This window comes from Pogona vitticeps, chromosome 6, assembly GCF_051106095.1.
Source record: "Pogona vitticeps strain Pit_001003342236 chromosome 6, PviZW2.1, whole genome shotgun sequence".
NCBI classification, from domain to species: domain Eukaryota; kingdom Metazoa; phylum Chordata; class Lepidosauria; order Squamata; family Agamidae; genus Pogona; species Pogona vitticeps.
The window spans coordinates 980,859-995,688 of NC_135788.1; the positions used below are offsets into that span (position 1 = coordinate 980,859).

Below are 14,830 nucleotides of genomic sequence, written 5' to 3' on the forward strand. Positions count from 1 at the left end.
ACAACGACGCGGCTTTGACGAAGCGACCCACGAAACAGGCCCAGCTCAGTTACGAAACGCGCCGCTCGTTGTTTCGGGTGTTTTGGAAACAACGTCAGGCTGGAGATCCGTTAGCTGAGCCAAGCAGGGCGTTAAGAGGAGCCGCGGAAAGGCTTTCCTCAGGACGGCCTAAATAATAAATGGCCTTGTCTGGGGGTGGGGGGTGGGGGCGTGTGAGGTGATTGGGGGCCAGGAGGGCCTCCCTGGGAAAGGGGTTTTCAGCACCCCACTCGAGGCCTCCCTCAGGGCAGAAGAGGCCCTTGCCTTCGCCTCTGCTGGCCTGTCTGGTAAAAACAAAGATATAATATAAAGAGGACCGAACGTGGGCCAAAAAGGATCATCCCTCAGGACCTTAAAGCCAGGACCGGCTTCAGTGAGGAGATTGGGGTCCTCGAGGTTGGGCCTGGAGCACCCCCCCCCCAGACACACACAGACACACCCCTCACCACAACAAACCCTAAGGAAAAAAAAAAAAAGACAAGCAAAGCAGCTTCTGGCGCCACCATTGCTCTCTTCTTTATTGTACATTGTTTCCCAAGGCAGCCCAAGCGGGCAGAAAAGCAGCAGACAAATTCCAATACGGGCGAAATATTGCAAATCCGTTCCCCTGTATAACCAAGGAAGAAGCCGGACTCATTCAGGACAAAACAGATTTGAGCCAACGTCCAGTGTTCTCACACACGAAACGCCACACACACCGACTTGGTGGCAAAGCATTTCGTAATGATAATTCGTCAAACATTAGGGATAAGCACCAACTCCGAACAGATTTCCTATATTGGCAGAAGCATCTCTAAAAATCCAAATAAGTTAAAAGCATTCAGTTGTCATCAACCCCTTTGGATACAAAGAGAGGATGACTGAAAGAGAAATTAAGTATGTCCCAGACAGGAAAAGTAGTGGTGATAAAGATGCTTGCATTTGACCGATATTTTTTAATCACAGAACTTGCCATTGTGTCTCCCAGGAAGGATTTGTTAAATAGTTAAGGGATGATTAATAGTTTTATATTTTTCAAGAAAACCATATCTCTAGATCACTAATTTATCTGCTGACCTCAGAAGGGAAATCAGAGGTTCTACATATTGTTAAATATCATTACGTGCTCCATTTACAGCATGTGTTTGCCTTTTTGAGAAAAGGTCCTGAGAGACATTGTGTTAAAATGGAATCGCTAAATTGCTTGAAAAAAAATAAACATATTCTTGACAATGAAGCAATAGTAAATACAGTATGGCACAATTCGAAAATCCCTTCCTTCTCTCTGCTACTGTATGTAGGCCTGGAGAAAATGGTTCAAGACATTAGTGCCTCCAGATACAGCATTCACACCTATAATCAATCGTCCATTATTCTACCATGCAGACAAGAGTCAACAATTCTCTAAATAGAAAATGGTAGGTCTTTGCGGGCTACATGGATGAAACATTCCACTGAATGGAACACAAATTTCTGGTAACTCATTTAGAGAAAAAGGGCGTAATTGTCCAGATCTCTGCATTGGGAGGAAACCAATGACAAATCTAGACAGCATCTTAAAAAGCAGAGACATCGCCTTAGTGACAAAGGTCCACATAGTCAAAGCTACGGTTTTTCCAGTAGCGATATACGGAAATGAGAGCTGGACCCTAAAGAAGGCTGACTGCCGAAGAATCGATGCTTTTGAACTCTGGTGCTGGAAGAGACTCTTGAGAGTCCCTGGACTGCAAGGAGAACAAACCTATCCGTTCTGAAGGAAATCAACCCTGAGTGTTCACTGAAAGGACAGATTCTGAAGCTGAGTCTCCAATACTTCGGCCATCTCATGAGAAGAGAAGACTCCCTGGAAAAGACCCTGATGTTGGGAAAGTGTGAAGGCAAGAGGAGAAGGGGATGACGGAGGATGAGATAGTTGGACAGAGTCACCGAAGTGACCAACATGACTTTGACCCAACTCCGAAAGACAGTGGAAGACAGGTGGGCCTGGCATGCTCTGGTCTATGGGGTCACGAAGAGTCTGACACGACTAAACAACAACAACTGCATTCAAGTCCTCCTGCTCCCTTCTTTTATTTACTCTGAAGATGCTAAACAGCAAGCCAGGAGACTATGAGCATCACTTGAGCAACTAATCTCTGGTTTTCATTCCAATTGAAAAGGAACAATGTCAATAATGCCTAAAAGACGGTTGGGTTTGGAGAAACTATTCAATGTCAGGCTTAAAATGTGTGTGAGCAACGGATCTCTAATAGGACACTCTTAACAAAAAACATAGTGGATGTTGCAGACACAAAAACAATTCACATCCATTTTGGCAAACATGAGAAGCCACTCTCAAAATTACAGACATGTGAGAGGGTTGCGTTGAGCATCCTCAGCGGGCTATCTGGGGAGCCTAGAAGAGACCGAGTTTCCCAGTCCCCTAGCCGGCGTGGATGATGGGACCCTTAAATTGGCATTGTGACGTTTACCCTATGGCCCCTGCTTCTTTCACCAAACACAGAGCTCACATGAGTATCCCAAAACTCCCTTTCACATGCTGCCACCCATTGATCTCTTTATCAACCTATATTTCCTATGAAAGATGGAGGTCCATTCAGGACCGAACTTTTAAACAGAAACAGGTTTATTGATTACAAGTTGTCTTAGGACTAATTCTTAAGCACATTCTTAAAGTTACACAAAGCTTCAGTATTTTACTTTAACCCTTTCTATCTTAATATAGGTCACATTCTGACTAATCACTCCTTAAACACTCTCTGCCTCAAACCCCCAAACTAAAAAAAAACCCTCTGTCTTTGACTGAACTCCCTAGACTCTGACTCACCTTCCCTTCTAGTTTCTCTGGCTCTGCCTCCCAACAGCTCTCATTGGTACATACCAATAATCTTCTACCTGAGCCAAAGCAGGGTGATCGCTATAGGCATGTATTACAGTACCAAGGTGTTAACTGAAACTTGGTTTTCAGGAGGTGGGGGTTGTTTTCATATACAGTACAGTATGTGCTAGGCATTGCTCTGCACTAGAACCTTTTGGGACAATGTATTGAAAAAGAATTCTGGTTATGTGAGCCAACAAATCAGCCCTGATTGAAAATTGGAAATGATAATTAAAATGTGCTACATAAAGACCTAATAACCTTTCTGCTGGTGGCAGCTAGACAGATGTTGGCCAGACAGATGGGAAGGACCGAAAAAGTGTTGGCTCAGACAGGTATGGGATATTGTTGACCCTCCAGAAGCCCATCAGGCAAGAGGACATAAAAAGAAGAGCATCATTGATGTGACATGGTTTCCTTTTATTTTGTTTATTAGACAAAAAGATGACAAAAACAAAAGACCTTCAACCACACACTGTAACACATGGAACATTTTTTAAAGATTGATCTTTACCAATAATTTATAATTTATCCGCTGCGGTAACTTTGTTAAATTCTTTCTCATATATTGACAGGGGAGCATTGCCTTGATCTTGTTTTTCTGTGGCTTTTGCTCAGTTTTTGGAACAAGCTGTGAAAGTTATTGTTCAGTTAAAAAAGCTATGATTATTGTACAGTACTACTGTGGGTATTTGTATAAAGAGAGAAGGGGAAAATAGGAGGGAATCAAACAGAAGATCCATGTGGTTTCAGTGTCCCACCAAGAAGAAACAGAGAATTACAGAGCACCCTAGCAAAAGTCGGCAGATTGCATCCCGTTCTTGCAGAATGTCCCCCCACCACTAGAAATCTCCAAATCTATCAGTCAAAGCTTCTTGCAAGCATATTTAAGGGACCCTTGGCTCCCCTGACATTCTGGCTCTTTTCCTACCAATGTCATTATGGCTGTTCTGGCTCTGGACCCAGCAGAGCTCAACAATGATATTGTTTTGCAGCTGACCCAGTCTCCGGGATTCTTGAGCCAATATTTCCTGCCCCCCTTCCCCTGTTCATTTTATCTTGAATTATTAGCTGTAATTCTAAAGGAAATCAACCCCGAGTGCTCCCTGGAAGGACAGATCCTGAAGCTGAGGCTCCAGTCCTTTGGTCATCTCATGAGAAGAGAAGACTCCCTGGAAAAGACCCTGATGTTGGGAGTGAGGGCAAGAGGAGAAGGGGACGACAGAAGACGAGATGGTTGGACAGGGTCACAGAAGCGACCAACATGAATTTGACCCAACTCCGGGTGGCTGTAGAAGACAGGAGGGCCTGGCGTGCTCTGGTCCATGGGGTCACGAAGAGTCGGACATGACTTAACGGCTAATAAGTCCTAACCTGAAAATAAGCCCTAGTAGGGTTTTTCAGGATGGTCGTTATATAAGCCACTTCCACCACTGTGCTGCAACCAGAAGATGACACGACTGTATTTGAATCAATGTAGATTGTTGTACATAAAAAAACAAAACATCCCCTAAAAATATGCCCCGGTGCATTTTTTTGGAGCAAAAATGAATATAAGACCCTGCCTTATTTTCAGGGAAACACGGTAAAAGCTAGCAAGTCTTGTCTGTGTACACCTTCAAAGGCTGCAGCCCAGCTACATCAAGTGGAATCGAGGAAAGCTGAAGCCAAGTTAAAATGTGTTAACAGGCAAGGAGCCACAAGATATTTTGTTGGTGTTACGGCAACAGACTCACATGGACTGGATACTCCCAACCCCCCAGAAAAATGTATGGTCTTCATCACAAAGCAAAAAAGCAACTCAGAGGCACAGCAACAGAGCACGGGGCTGGAGTGGAAGCCACCTACGCTGAAAAGAACAGGGACGCAGCCTGGGAGTCAATGAGGCTTGGTCAGTTCCCCCAGTGTTGATGTGGGGCAGGAGGTCAGGAGCATCTTCTTCCACAACAAAAAACACCCCCCAGCTGAACTCATCTAGGGTTGCCCAGCCAGGGAATGACCCCTTTCATTGCCCACAGCACCTCGGCCTGATTATCTCCATTCCTAGATGGGTTTATTCTCCGCCTGACCACCCGGTGAAGCACAGGCTGGCACATGGGGCCCTAGACGTCTTTTTTCTCCAGCGAGGTCTCCTGGGAGAAACATTTTCCTTTTTTGACCTACGAGAGCGTTTTCCTCAGATGCCTTCTTGCCGGATGAGCCAGGGAGTCTGCCAGGTGAGAGAGGCCCCAGGGCCGACTCCTCCTGGGAAAAGAGTTAAGAACTGGTCTTCCCTGACTTGTTTGGCCCCTCAAAGCTCACCACCTCAGACCCAGGGCTCCCCTGGACGCGGCAAGCCGTGTTACACTTTTTACAGTGGTACAACTGGGTCCCGGTATGCTCCATGTTGCCCTTGTAGGAAAGCCACGAGCCACATATGTGGCACCGGCGACTCCGTGTCCGGCCGTGATTCTGCAGGTGCTCCATCAGCAGCCTCTCGTGCACGAAGGTGCGGTCGCACTGGGCGCACCGAAACGGCCAGTCCTCCGAGTGCATCCGTTTGTGCTCCTCCAGAGCGGCCGGGCTGGTGAAATAAACGTTGCACTCCAGGCACCGGCGGACCTGGCCCGGCCCGTGCGACTGCTGGTGGTGGTCGAAGGCGGCGGTATCGGTGAAGCTCCGGTTGCACACTGAGCAGTGCAAGGGCCAGTCCACTGCGTGGATCCGCTCGTGCAGGACCAGCGCCTTCTGGCTGGAGAAGCACAGGTTGCATTCCGTGCAGTGGAACTGGGTCCCCGGGATGTGGGTCAACAGGTGCTGCGAAAGCTGCCCCTGGAATGCAAAGCTGCGGTTGCATTCGGCGCACTGGAACTTCCGCTTGCGGCTGTACTGGTGGTCCACCAAGGTCTCCTGGCGTACAAAGCCCTCGCTGCACATGCCACACTGGACCAAGCACCCTCTGGGGTGGGCGCCTCCATGCTCTGGGCCCTCCATGGGGTTTGGCAGGATGGCCCTGCTGTGGGAGGCCAGGGGCGGCCAAAGGGGAGGATCACCTTCCTCTTCCGCAGCCTGGAGCAGCCTCGGGGGCCCTGCGAAGGCAAAAGAGGAAACCCACCTTAAAAAAAGGAGCCAGGCTTTCAGAAGAGACATGCCATAGTCCAAGAACTTCCAAATCCTAATCCAGAACTCCAGAGGTGGGAATTTTAAAATCTACACCTTTACAGTACCTCCTGGCAGCCACAGGGCAGCTTTGAACAAACTGGAGCTCTTTGGTGGATACAGGATGAGCCAGCACGCAAGGTGACAGAGCTGGGGTCTCCCTCAGTCACCAAGAGCTGGGGCTCTGGCTTGCTTCTTTCCTTCACAAGCCAAGGACAAATCCTGCACTCTTTTGCTCGCTTGCTGGGAGAAAAACAAGCCAGAGGGCAAACACCTGTCACAGTGAGATAGCACCACAAACAAACTGTGCACACAAGTCCACAGTTTGCTTATGTGCTTCGAGTGCATGGCGGGAATCGACCGCAAGCTGACCTATTGGCCTGCCTGCAATAGCCAGGATTCCCATGGAGATTGTCAGGATGTCAGAAGTTGCCCGCCATGCACCACGCTAGACATTATATTTTGCATGGATATAGAACAGAGTAGGTGCATCGAATCAATGGAACTTCCAGAGAAGTCAACTCACCAAATCCTTAATGACCGAATGGGTCTACTCTAGTTGTAACTAGAGGGGAGATAGGATAGCACTTTTCAAAGACTTGAAAGGTAGTCCCTACAGAGGAAGGGCAGGATCTGTTCTCGATTGTTGCAGACTGCAGGGCACGCAACAATGGGCTCAAGTAACAGGAAGCCAGGTCTAGGCTGACTATCAGGAAAAAACGTCTTGTTAGAGCAGTACGACAGCAGAACCCATGACCTCAGGGGAAGGTGGTGAGCACTCCAACGCTGGAGGCAGTCAAGAGAAAAAAAATGGGACAGCTCTGCTTTGATTTGGATTTCTGCCTGGAGCAGGGGGTTGGACTGGATGGCCTCAGAGGCCCCTTCCAACTGCATTGTTCTACGACTCTAACTTACTGTGCTAAGCAACAATATGGTAGACAGAGAATCATGGTTTCTATCATACATTTGAACAGACCTTCAAAGATTCTGAATTCCCCCCCCCCAGCTTTGATCCAGCTGCTACAAACATAAGTCGTGCTATCGTTCCAGAAGCCACTCACCAAATGAGACCAGATCCTGCTGATCCTCAACGCATGGTTCTACTTCCTCCTCCTCCTCCTCTTCTTCCTCCTCCTCCTGCTTGATGCAGACCGGAACAAACAGATCTGGGTGAGAGACAAGCAAGTCAAAGTGTGTATATCCTTTCAGGGCACTCCTCCATCGGCCTAGAGCTGCCACACCACCTGCAAACGGTCCTTATCTATCTCCAGGTTTTCCAGGTCTGTCAAGTTCATCTGAGACGCCTGCTACAGAGAGGCCGCTCCAGATGGGTCCCTGCTGCAGCCTGAGGTTCTCCCACCCACCTCCCACTGCTAAAGGACATTGTCCCTTCTCTTTCTCCATGTACTGATTTGCCATATGCTTAAATCCTGCAGTGTTTTCTTGTACCGCTATGGGGCTTTCATACTGCTAGGGCTTCCAGTCTCAGAATTGACTCAGAAGCCTGACCACCACCAGGCAGAATTCTGGGACTGAAAGCCCCAAACCCTGCCTCCATGTTCTTTTCTGTATTGTTCCTCCTTCAATCCAACAAGAATCCAACTTGGATTAGCCCCCCCCCCCCGCAAAGGCTCTCTATGCCTTGCAAAACCACATGAGCCAGAGACCTTTGGGTAGAGTGGGCGGCATATAAATTAAATAAATAAATAAATAAATAAATAAAATGAGTTAGTCAGTTCCACAGGAGGCTGCCTCTATACACCTGAGCGGAAGTCGGAACCTTCCCCTCCCCTCCCTCCCCTCCCGGCACCTTTGCCAGTGGCCGAGGGTCTTGTGACTCCCCACAACCTGGCAGAGCCATTTTCTCACATTTCAAAGCAGAAGCAGTGCAGGAATAATATGAGAGAGGCTGCTCTCACCCCTTCGGATTCTCAGAATTCTTCCCCTGGGACTTCTAGGGGAATCCAGGAACTGGGAATCCTAAAAATAGGACAGTCCGGTCCGTATCTACCACTGTGGTTTCCACTTGAAATGAGAAAACACCAGGGTGCCCCAAACCACGTTAAAAGCCAATGGCAGGGAGGCACTGGCAGTCCAGCTGCTGCGGAATGACAACAGCCCCCCCCCCCGATTCCAAGGCTCCTCCCCCCCCTTGGCCCCCCTCACTCACCACTGCTGGAGCTTCCAGGAGACGAGGGCTCTTCCTTGATGCACTGCTCCTCCCTTTCTTGCTTGACCTGCAGTCCCACATCACGGTGGTCGACCTGTGATTCTTTGGAGAAGAGATGATGACTTCCCCTGCTGTGTTCATGGCACTGCAACCGTCAGGCCACACAGTGGACCCTCCCCCACCCACCCCTTTTGTAACAGCTGCCCCCCCCCATACTCCCTTCTTTTACCAAAGTGATGGTAGTTGGTGTCAAATCCAGATCTGGGCTTGCCACCTGATCTTCCCTGTTGCCCCCTAGGGCCCACTGGCACGTCCATCCTGACAAACTATCTTTCACAGCCAGAAAAAGGCACTTTTGATCGATCTTTCACCCCCCTCCCCAATAGGGGCTGAATAATCTGCCCACAATGAGGAGTCAAAAGAAAGGAAGGAAACAACAGAATTCCATTCCAAATTGGATTTCAAATTTCCTAGTTTTGAAGGGGGGGAAAGTGTTCAGAGAGGCAGAACATGATATGGAAGTCCTAGGAACTATTTGAAAGGTGGTCTCCTATTTCTGGAATTCCTTCATTAGGGGCAGCTCACCTTTCCTGCTTCTGGGAGGGGGAGCAAAAAGCCTGTCGTTTATATACCGGCTCATAGTGCTTTAAGCACTCTCTGGGCAGTTTACAATTACGCAGGAGACATAGGTCTCAGGTTTTTCTCTTTGATGAGAGGAATCCAAGGGAGTCAAGAAGGGAGAGGCGAGACTTTCCAGGACACGAGAGGTGACCAGAGGTTAACCAACCACTGAATGGAGTGGATTTCCACCCATACTGCCTAACAGCAGGGTATCTAGTCATGCTCATGAGTACAGTTATGTCTGTTTACATGAAGCAGCCATACAGAGTTCATGTGGTTAAAATGGACCGAGTCCATGTAGTACTCGGTCCACTTGACGTTGGATTTCAGATTTCCACACAGGCATGAAGCTCACAGGGTGACCTTGGGCCAGTCACACCCTCTCAGCATGACCTGCTTCACAGGTTTGTTATCAGGGAAGGAACTTCCAGATTTCTTCGGCTGCAAACCCCGTAATTCCCTGTTCCCAGCGTTCAACCTGACAGAGGGACACTTTACATAAATGTGGCTCGCCTCACCTGGATAATGTTGAGGCTGAGCTGGGCCTACCTCTACCCAGGTTCCCTCTTCCTGTCCCAGTGCTAGCTGGGAGCTTTCCTTCTGAACAGGAAGTGAGGCGAAGCTAGGCCCAGCCTCAGCCTCCAACCACTCCGGTTGAGGTCTTTCTCCAAGGTCAGCCGCATTTAGGTGTAAGGCGTATGTCCGTCAGACTCTGAGACAACTCCCAGAATTGAGGATGATGGGACTTGTACTCCAAAAAGTCCCATCCCTAGATGTCATGAAGCAGAACTGGGGAGAACAAGAGCTCACTGGGAGAAACACGGGATGTGAATGTATCGATAAAATAAGCACATGCCCAGCACCAAAAAGGACCATGGCAGGCAGAAAAGGGGCACCAGCCACATCCTTCCCATGAGTGGCAGAGAAAACTGTGGGACGACAGCTCAGAAGAGCCAGAAGGCTCGGGGGGGACCAGAAGACTCACAAACCAGTGTTCTGAGAAAAAGAACTCACCTAGACCGGGACCCTCGCAACGGTTCCCTTCACAATAATCGTCTGGGTCAACAAAGCGTTTGGGGTCTTCCCCGACCTCCTCTCGACCCCAGGACACAGCGTCTACGGCAGCCACCGGGCAGTCTATCCACAGAGAAAGAGGAAGCGCTGACGCACAAACTCTCTCTGTCTCACGCACACCCCAAAGGCAGCCTGACCGGGCCATTCGCAGGCCGATGCAACTAAGATACACCCCCCCCCCCGAAGACACACACACATTCACATGATTAAACTCCTTCTAAAGCAAGCAGCTCCTTGGGGAGAATACCGTGGCATGGGCCGTTCTGGAGGACTCAACAATGTCCGCATTCAATGACAGGAGACACCGCAGGAGGCATGGGGCAGGACCCACCAGAAAGGGTGCAGAAACGGGCCTTCCCGAAACAGGTGCCAAACAGGCTTCTCTAAAATTCCAACACCAAGAATTCTAGGGAATCCAGTCCCAAAAAAACCACCAAAAAATACAGAGAGAGAGATCGAGAGAGAGAAAGGGGCAGGCTTAAGCCCCTCAGCACCCCATACACCCACCTTCATAGCTGGGGTCAACAGGCATTTCCCTCCCTTCCAGGCTTTCTGGGTCCTCTCCGCGCTCAACCTGGGACAGGACCTTGGGCTTGGAAACGGCATCATCTGATCGAAGGAAAGACAGACAGACGAGAGGTCATGGAGAAGCCACCTCTTCTGGGATGGAAGCCTCGCATAAAGAGCAGAAGGGCAGTTGGGAGGTGGTGGTTTGGGGGGGGCAGGCACTCCAACCTGTCAACGTGGAGGACCGAATGTGAGGGGTTTTTTTTGGGGGGGGGCTCAAGGGAACTCTCTCCTGGTTCCTCCTAAGGAGGATAAGGTGGGAACGGTTCAAACTCGCAGCATTTATTTCAGGAAAATCCAAAAAGCTATTCACGTCACCCGGAACAGCCAATTTCTCTTCCTCACACCACAGGGTGAGGAAGGGATCGTGGCCTTAGGTCACAAGTCTTAGGTGATCCACGATGATGTCCAACTGCCCACACCTGGGGGCTCCGGGTTAAGTCCACTAACGCTGCATCTGATGAAATGGGCAACAAGGGCGTCGGTTTCCTTTTGGGCGCCTCGAGGCCAGGTGTTCCGGCTCCTGGAACCTCCCACAGTTTCACCGTCCCAGTCGGGTTCTGCCCTCTGCCTCTCTCTCTCTTGCTTCTCTCTAGCTATCTGTGCCCTTTCTTCCCCACTCCCTTGCTTCTTTCTCCCCCTCATGAGAAGGCTTTTGAGGTGCCCCCTCAGGTCTCCGCCTTTCTGCCTTCTCCCCAGGTACCGTGAGCTGTTCCCAGGGAGGACTCCAACGATTCTATAGCCGTATCCATGCCCTTCCTGGGGGAAGGATCTTTTTTCCTCTCTCCGCCTCTCCTTCTCCTGCTTCCATGACTCTTCCTCTTCACTCCTCTGCCTTATGTATCTTTTCCCCCTCCTCCTCTTTCATTCCCACCTTTTCTAACTGCCCTGTTATTTCTTCCACTGTTTCTCCCGCCTCCTCCTCCTCTTCTGCCTGTTCCTCCCTTCTCTTGACTGGGATGGAGGGTGCTCGGGCAGGGACATTATCGGTCCTGCCAGCCATCTCACACCGAATAAGAGGGACCTGGCCTGAAACACGGGTGGGTGGGAGCAGGGGAGGGTTAGGGGGTGCTGTGAAGTCCTCACCCAAGGAGACCAGCATCTCGTAGTTGCTTCTCATGACCGCTTTGTAGAGTTCCTTCTGCTCCTCCTCCAGACTGCTCCACTCCCGCTCACTGAAGTCGACAGAGCTGTCACCGAAGGTCAATGGCACCTGGGAAGTCAGGAAGGATATGCTCAGGAGCATATTTAATACTGCCTTGGCCCAAAACACAGGCAGCTTTGTTACCTTCTCCAACACTGAAGTGCCCAACAGATAAGAGCAAAAAACAAAGAATGCCAACATTATTGTGAGTGCAAAAGACAAGTCAAAGGGGCACAAGGATTAGCTCTTAAGGAATACCCTCAAGGGTGAAGAAGGGTCCAGCCACACTTAGATCCAAGACTAAACCAAAGGTCCTGACCTGCTGCCCCCTCTTCCTCACTAGCCTGCACGGCCCTCGCTGGCACCAGGGGAGGGAGAAGGCCATTTACTGCCCATGTGAATGAGCCTCAAGCTTAGACATTTGCCCCCTCCCCTCCCCACCTTCCTCCCTGAGGAGGAGACTGCCAATATCTAGCTCAGCTTTTAATCAGACAGATGTTTGGCAAGTCATCTGAACCAGGACAAGCAGGTTTGCTGAAATTTAGGGGCTTGGTAGAACAAACCAGGAGCAAAGCCTGCTTCCTGATCCTGGCTTTTTTGGGTGCGGGTGTGTGTGATCAAAACTAAAGCTCTCGTTTTTAATACAATGACAAATGGTAAAATGGAGATCAAAAGATTCTTATTCCTTTTTTTCTTTTTGGCTGCACTTGAGAAGGGGGGACCGGAGAAGAGTGATCGCACATCTCGTGGAGGAAAACTAAACCCTGACTTCACTTTTTACATGCTTAACCAGACGCCTCTCTACTTCTAAGCCAGTGGAAGAAACACCAGGGTCTTATACAGGTCTCAGAAGATCAGTATCAAAAATGTTATGGTTATTAGGGGCTTCATGTTATGTTATGTGCTGCCAAGCTGAAACCGACTTATAGCAACCCTAATAGGGCTTTCAGGGAGTGAGATGTTTAAAGAGTGGCTTTGCCAATTCCACCTGCTGTGGGTTTCCATGACCAAGCAGTGATTTGAACTCTGGGGCTCCTGAATCCAAGTCCAACACTCTATCCACTAGCCCACACTGGGAATCCTGGATAGAATTCAGAAGCTAAGAGGCTTCAAAAAATTAGATTTTGTTTGCTTGCTTGCTTGCTTTATTTATTTTGCAAAAAAACACTCCAGCTCATCTTTCATGCCATGAAGAATGATGAGACTGAAAGTTTGGTTTTCAAGAATTTTCATCCCTTCCTTCCTTTGTTTCTGAAATGAGGGGAAAACTATGCCACAGGTGAAAACCACTGAATGGTGGCGTCATGGGGAAGGAGGCACAACCTTCTGGGAACACCAGGAGGGACACATTTGGCGATGAGGGATGGAGGTTCCTTATCCTACAGTTTGACCTGCAAACCTACGTAGATTCATGCTAGAAAACGCCCCTCTGAATGAGGCAGAATTTACCTCTAAATAAGCATTGATTCTTCTAAAGGAGGAACATTTATTTATTTAATCACCACCCAAACCCAAGTGGTCCCTCCCCACTATATGCTGGGTCCCGGTTACCTTTGGAATTTCCCCTTTAACGCCAGGAGGGAATCTCAGGATCCAAAAGTTCTGGTTCTTCAGCAGGTTCTCCAGGTTGTCCAGTCTCCTTTGGAGAAGGCCATTCTCCTCAATCAGGGTCCCCAGCGCAGCCAGTTTGCTCTCCAGCTGGTTCCCCATGTCCACCACGGTCTTCTCACAGCCGGCCCATTTCTGCTCGGCCACGGTCATCCTCCGTTCCAGATGAAGCAACCGGGCATTGTGCGAGTGCGTTAACTTGTCCATGGCTTTGGCTGCAGCCCGCTCGGCTCGCTTTGTGGCGTGGACCCCCGCCTCTCCGTGGAAGGGGAGCTGGCCGGTTACCGTGGGCTGCAAAGGCAGTGGACAGCTAGATCCCAAGGCCTTCCGCTCCACCGCCTATTTTTTTGCAGGCTGATAGGAAGACGAGGATCCTTTATTAACCCCCTCCCCCCTGGGGGGAATTGCTAACGCTTGTCCCGAAATGCTTGCGTCTGTCTTTTTTAGAGGTGCCCACAGTAATCTGCTTCAGTGGAACCACCAAAAACAACAACACAATCACAAAGATTGTTCTGGTACCTTAAAGTCTAACAGATTTATTTGAGTGCCAGCATTCCTTCAATGTCAGAGGATGTCCCACTGCCTCTCAGGATACTGAGGGGCACAACGCTTAGGCTGCCGAGTAAATATTCGGGGGTGGGGGTGGGGTCCCTGCTGCCCCTCGAGGGCTCCGCCGCCGCCGCCGCCCCCCCCCCCGGCTTGGAAGCCCGGAAGGTTTCTCCCTCCACCCGGAGAAGCCCCCTCCCCTCCCCTCCCCTCCTGGAGCGCCGGGACCCGCCGGGATGGGTCCAGGCAGGACCGAGGGGAAGGTCTCTCTCTCCCCCCCCCCACTAAAAGCGCCCCCCCTCCTTGCCCCGGGGAGGGGACCCTGCCTGCCTGCCCCCCCCGCCCTCCTCCGTCCCCCGCCAGGAGCGGATCTGCCCCCGAGGGCAACCAGGCTCCGTGCCCCCCCCACGCGAGAGACCCCCCCTCCCTCTCTCCCCCCCCCCGGGCAGACCCTCACCCTGCGCCTCGCCTCCCGCCTTTGTCTCTCCTGCAGAAAAGCGCCCCTCCGCTTCGCCGCCGCTGTACGCCAGTGCGCATGCGCCCCGGTGCCGGCCCGAAGAGAGGCGGTTCCAGAAAGGCGCTTCCGCCGCCGCTGCCGCCGGAGGCCCTCGCGCGCCACCTGCAGGCCGGGAGGAGGAAAGGCGCCGTGCGCATGCGTCGGCGGAGGGGCTCTGGACGACCACTCCCAAGATTCCCCAGCGCTGGGGGATTCTGGGAATTGCCGCCCAAAAAAACCTCAGAAAGACGTGCCCGTTCTTGGCGCCCTGTTTCCGCCAACCGGAATATGTCACCCTCTGGAACCCCGGCGCCCTCCGCGGCCCGTAGTGGCCGGACCCGCCAGTGGTCCCTTTCCCAAAATGGCCCCTTGACGGAGGCGCCCCCGTAAATGCCCTTTGGGTAATCCGTTTGGGGGCCCTTCTCTCTCTCTCTCTCTCACACACACACACACAAACACACACACACACAGAGAGAGAGAGAGAGAGAGAGAGTCACCGCTCGGGCCTGGATAGCCAAATGGGTGGCTTCTGTGCAAGACCCACAGGAGCCACACACACACTCCCGTGTC

The 14,830-nt window shown here is 50.8% G+C and overlaps 1 protein-coding gene across 1 annotated transcript; it reads right to left on the reverse strand.

Moving 5' to 3' along the window:
• Positions 1 to 3,295: 3,295 nt before the first annotated feature.
• On the reverse strand, positions 3,296 to 14,490 carry LOC110082581 (zinc finger protein 398). Its single transcript, XM_073002682.2, has 8 exons — positions 14,222 to 14,490; positions 13,162 to 13,509; positions 11,553 to 11,679; positions 10,407 to 10,508; positions 9,840 to 9,962; positions 8,205 to 8,306; positions 7,096 to 7,200; positions 3,296 to 5,964 (listed from the first exon to the last, which is right to left on the reverse strand). Exons 2-8 carry the CDS (start codon positions 13,423 to 13,425, stop codon positions 5,153 to 5,155), a joined length of 1,635 nt encoding a protein of 544 aa, XP_072858783.2. The 5' UTR covers positions 13,426 to 13,509; positions 14,222 to 14,490; the 3' UTR covers positions 3,296 to 5,152.
• Between the last annotated feature and the right edge of the window lie 340 nt (positions 14,491 to 14,830).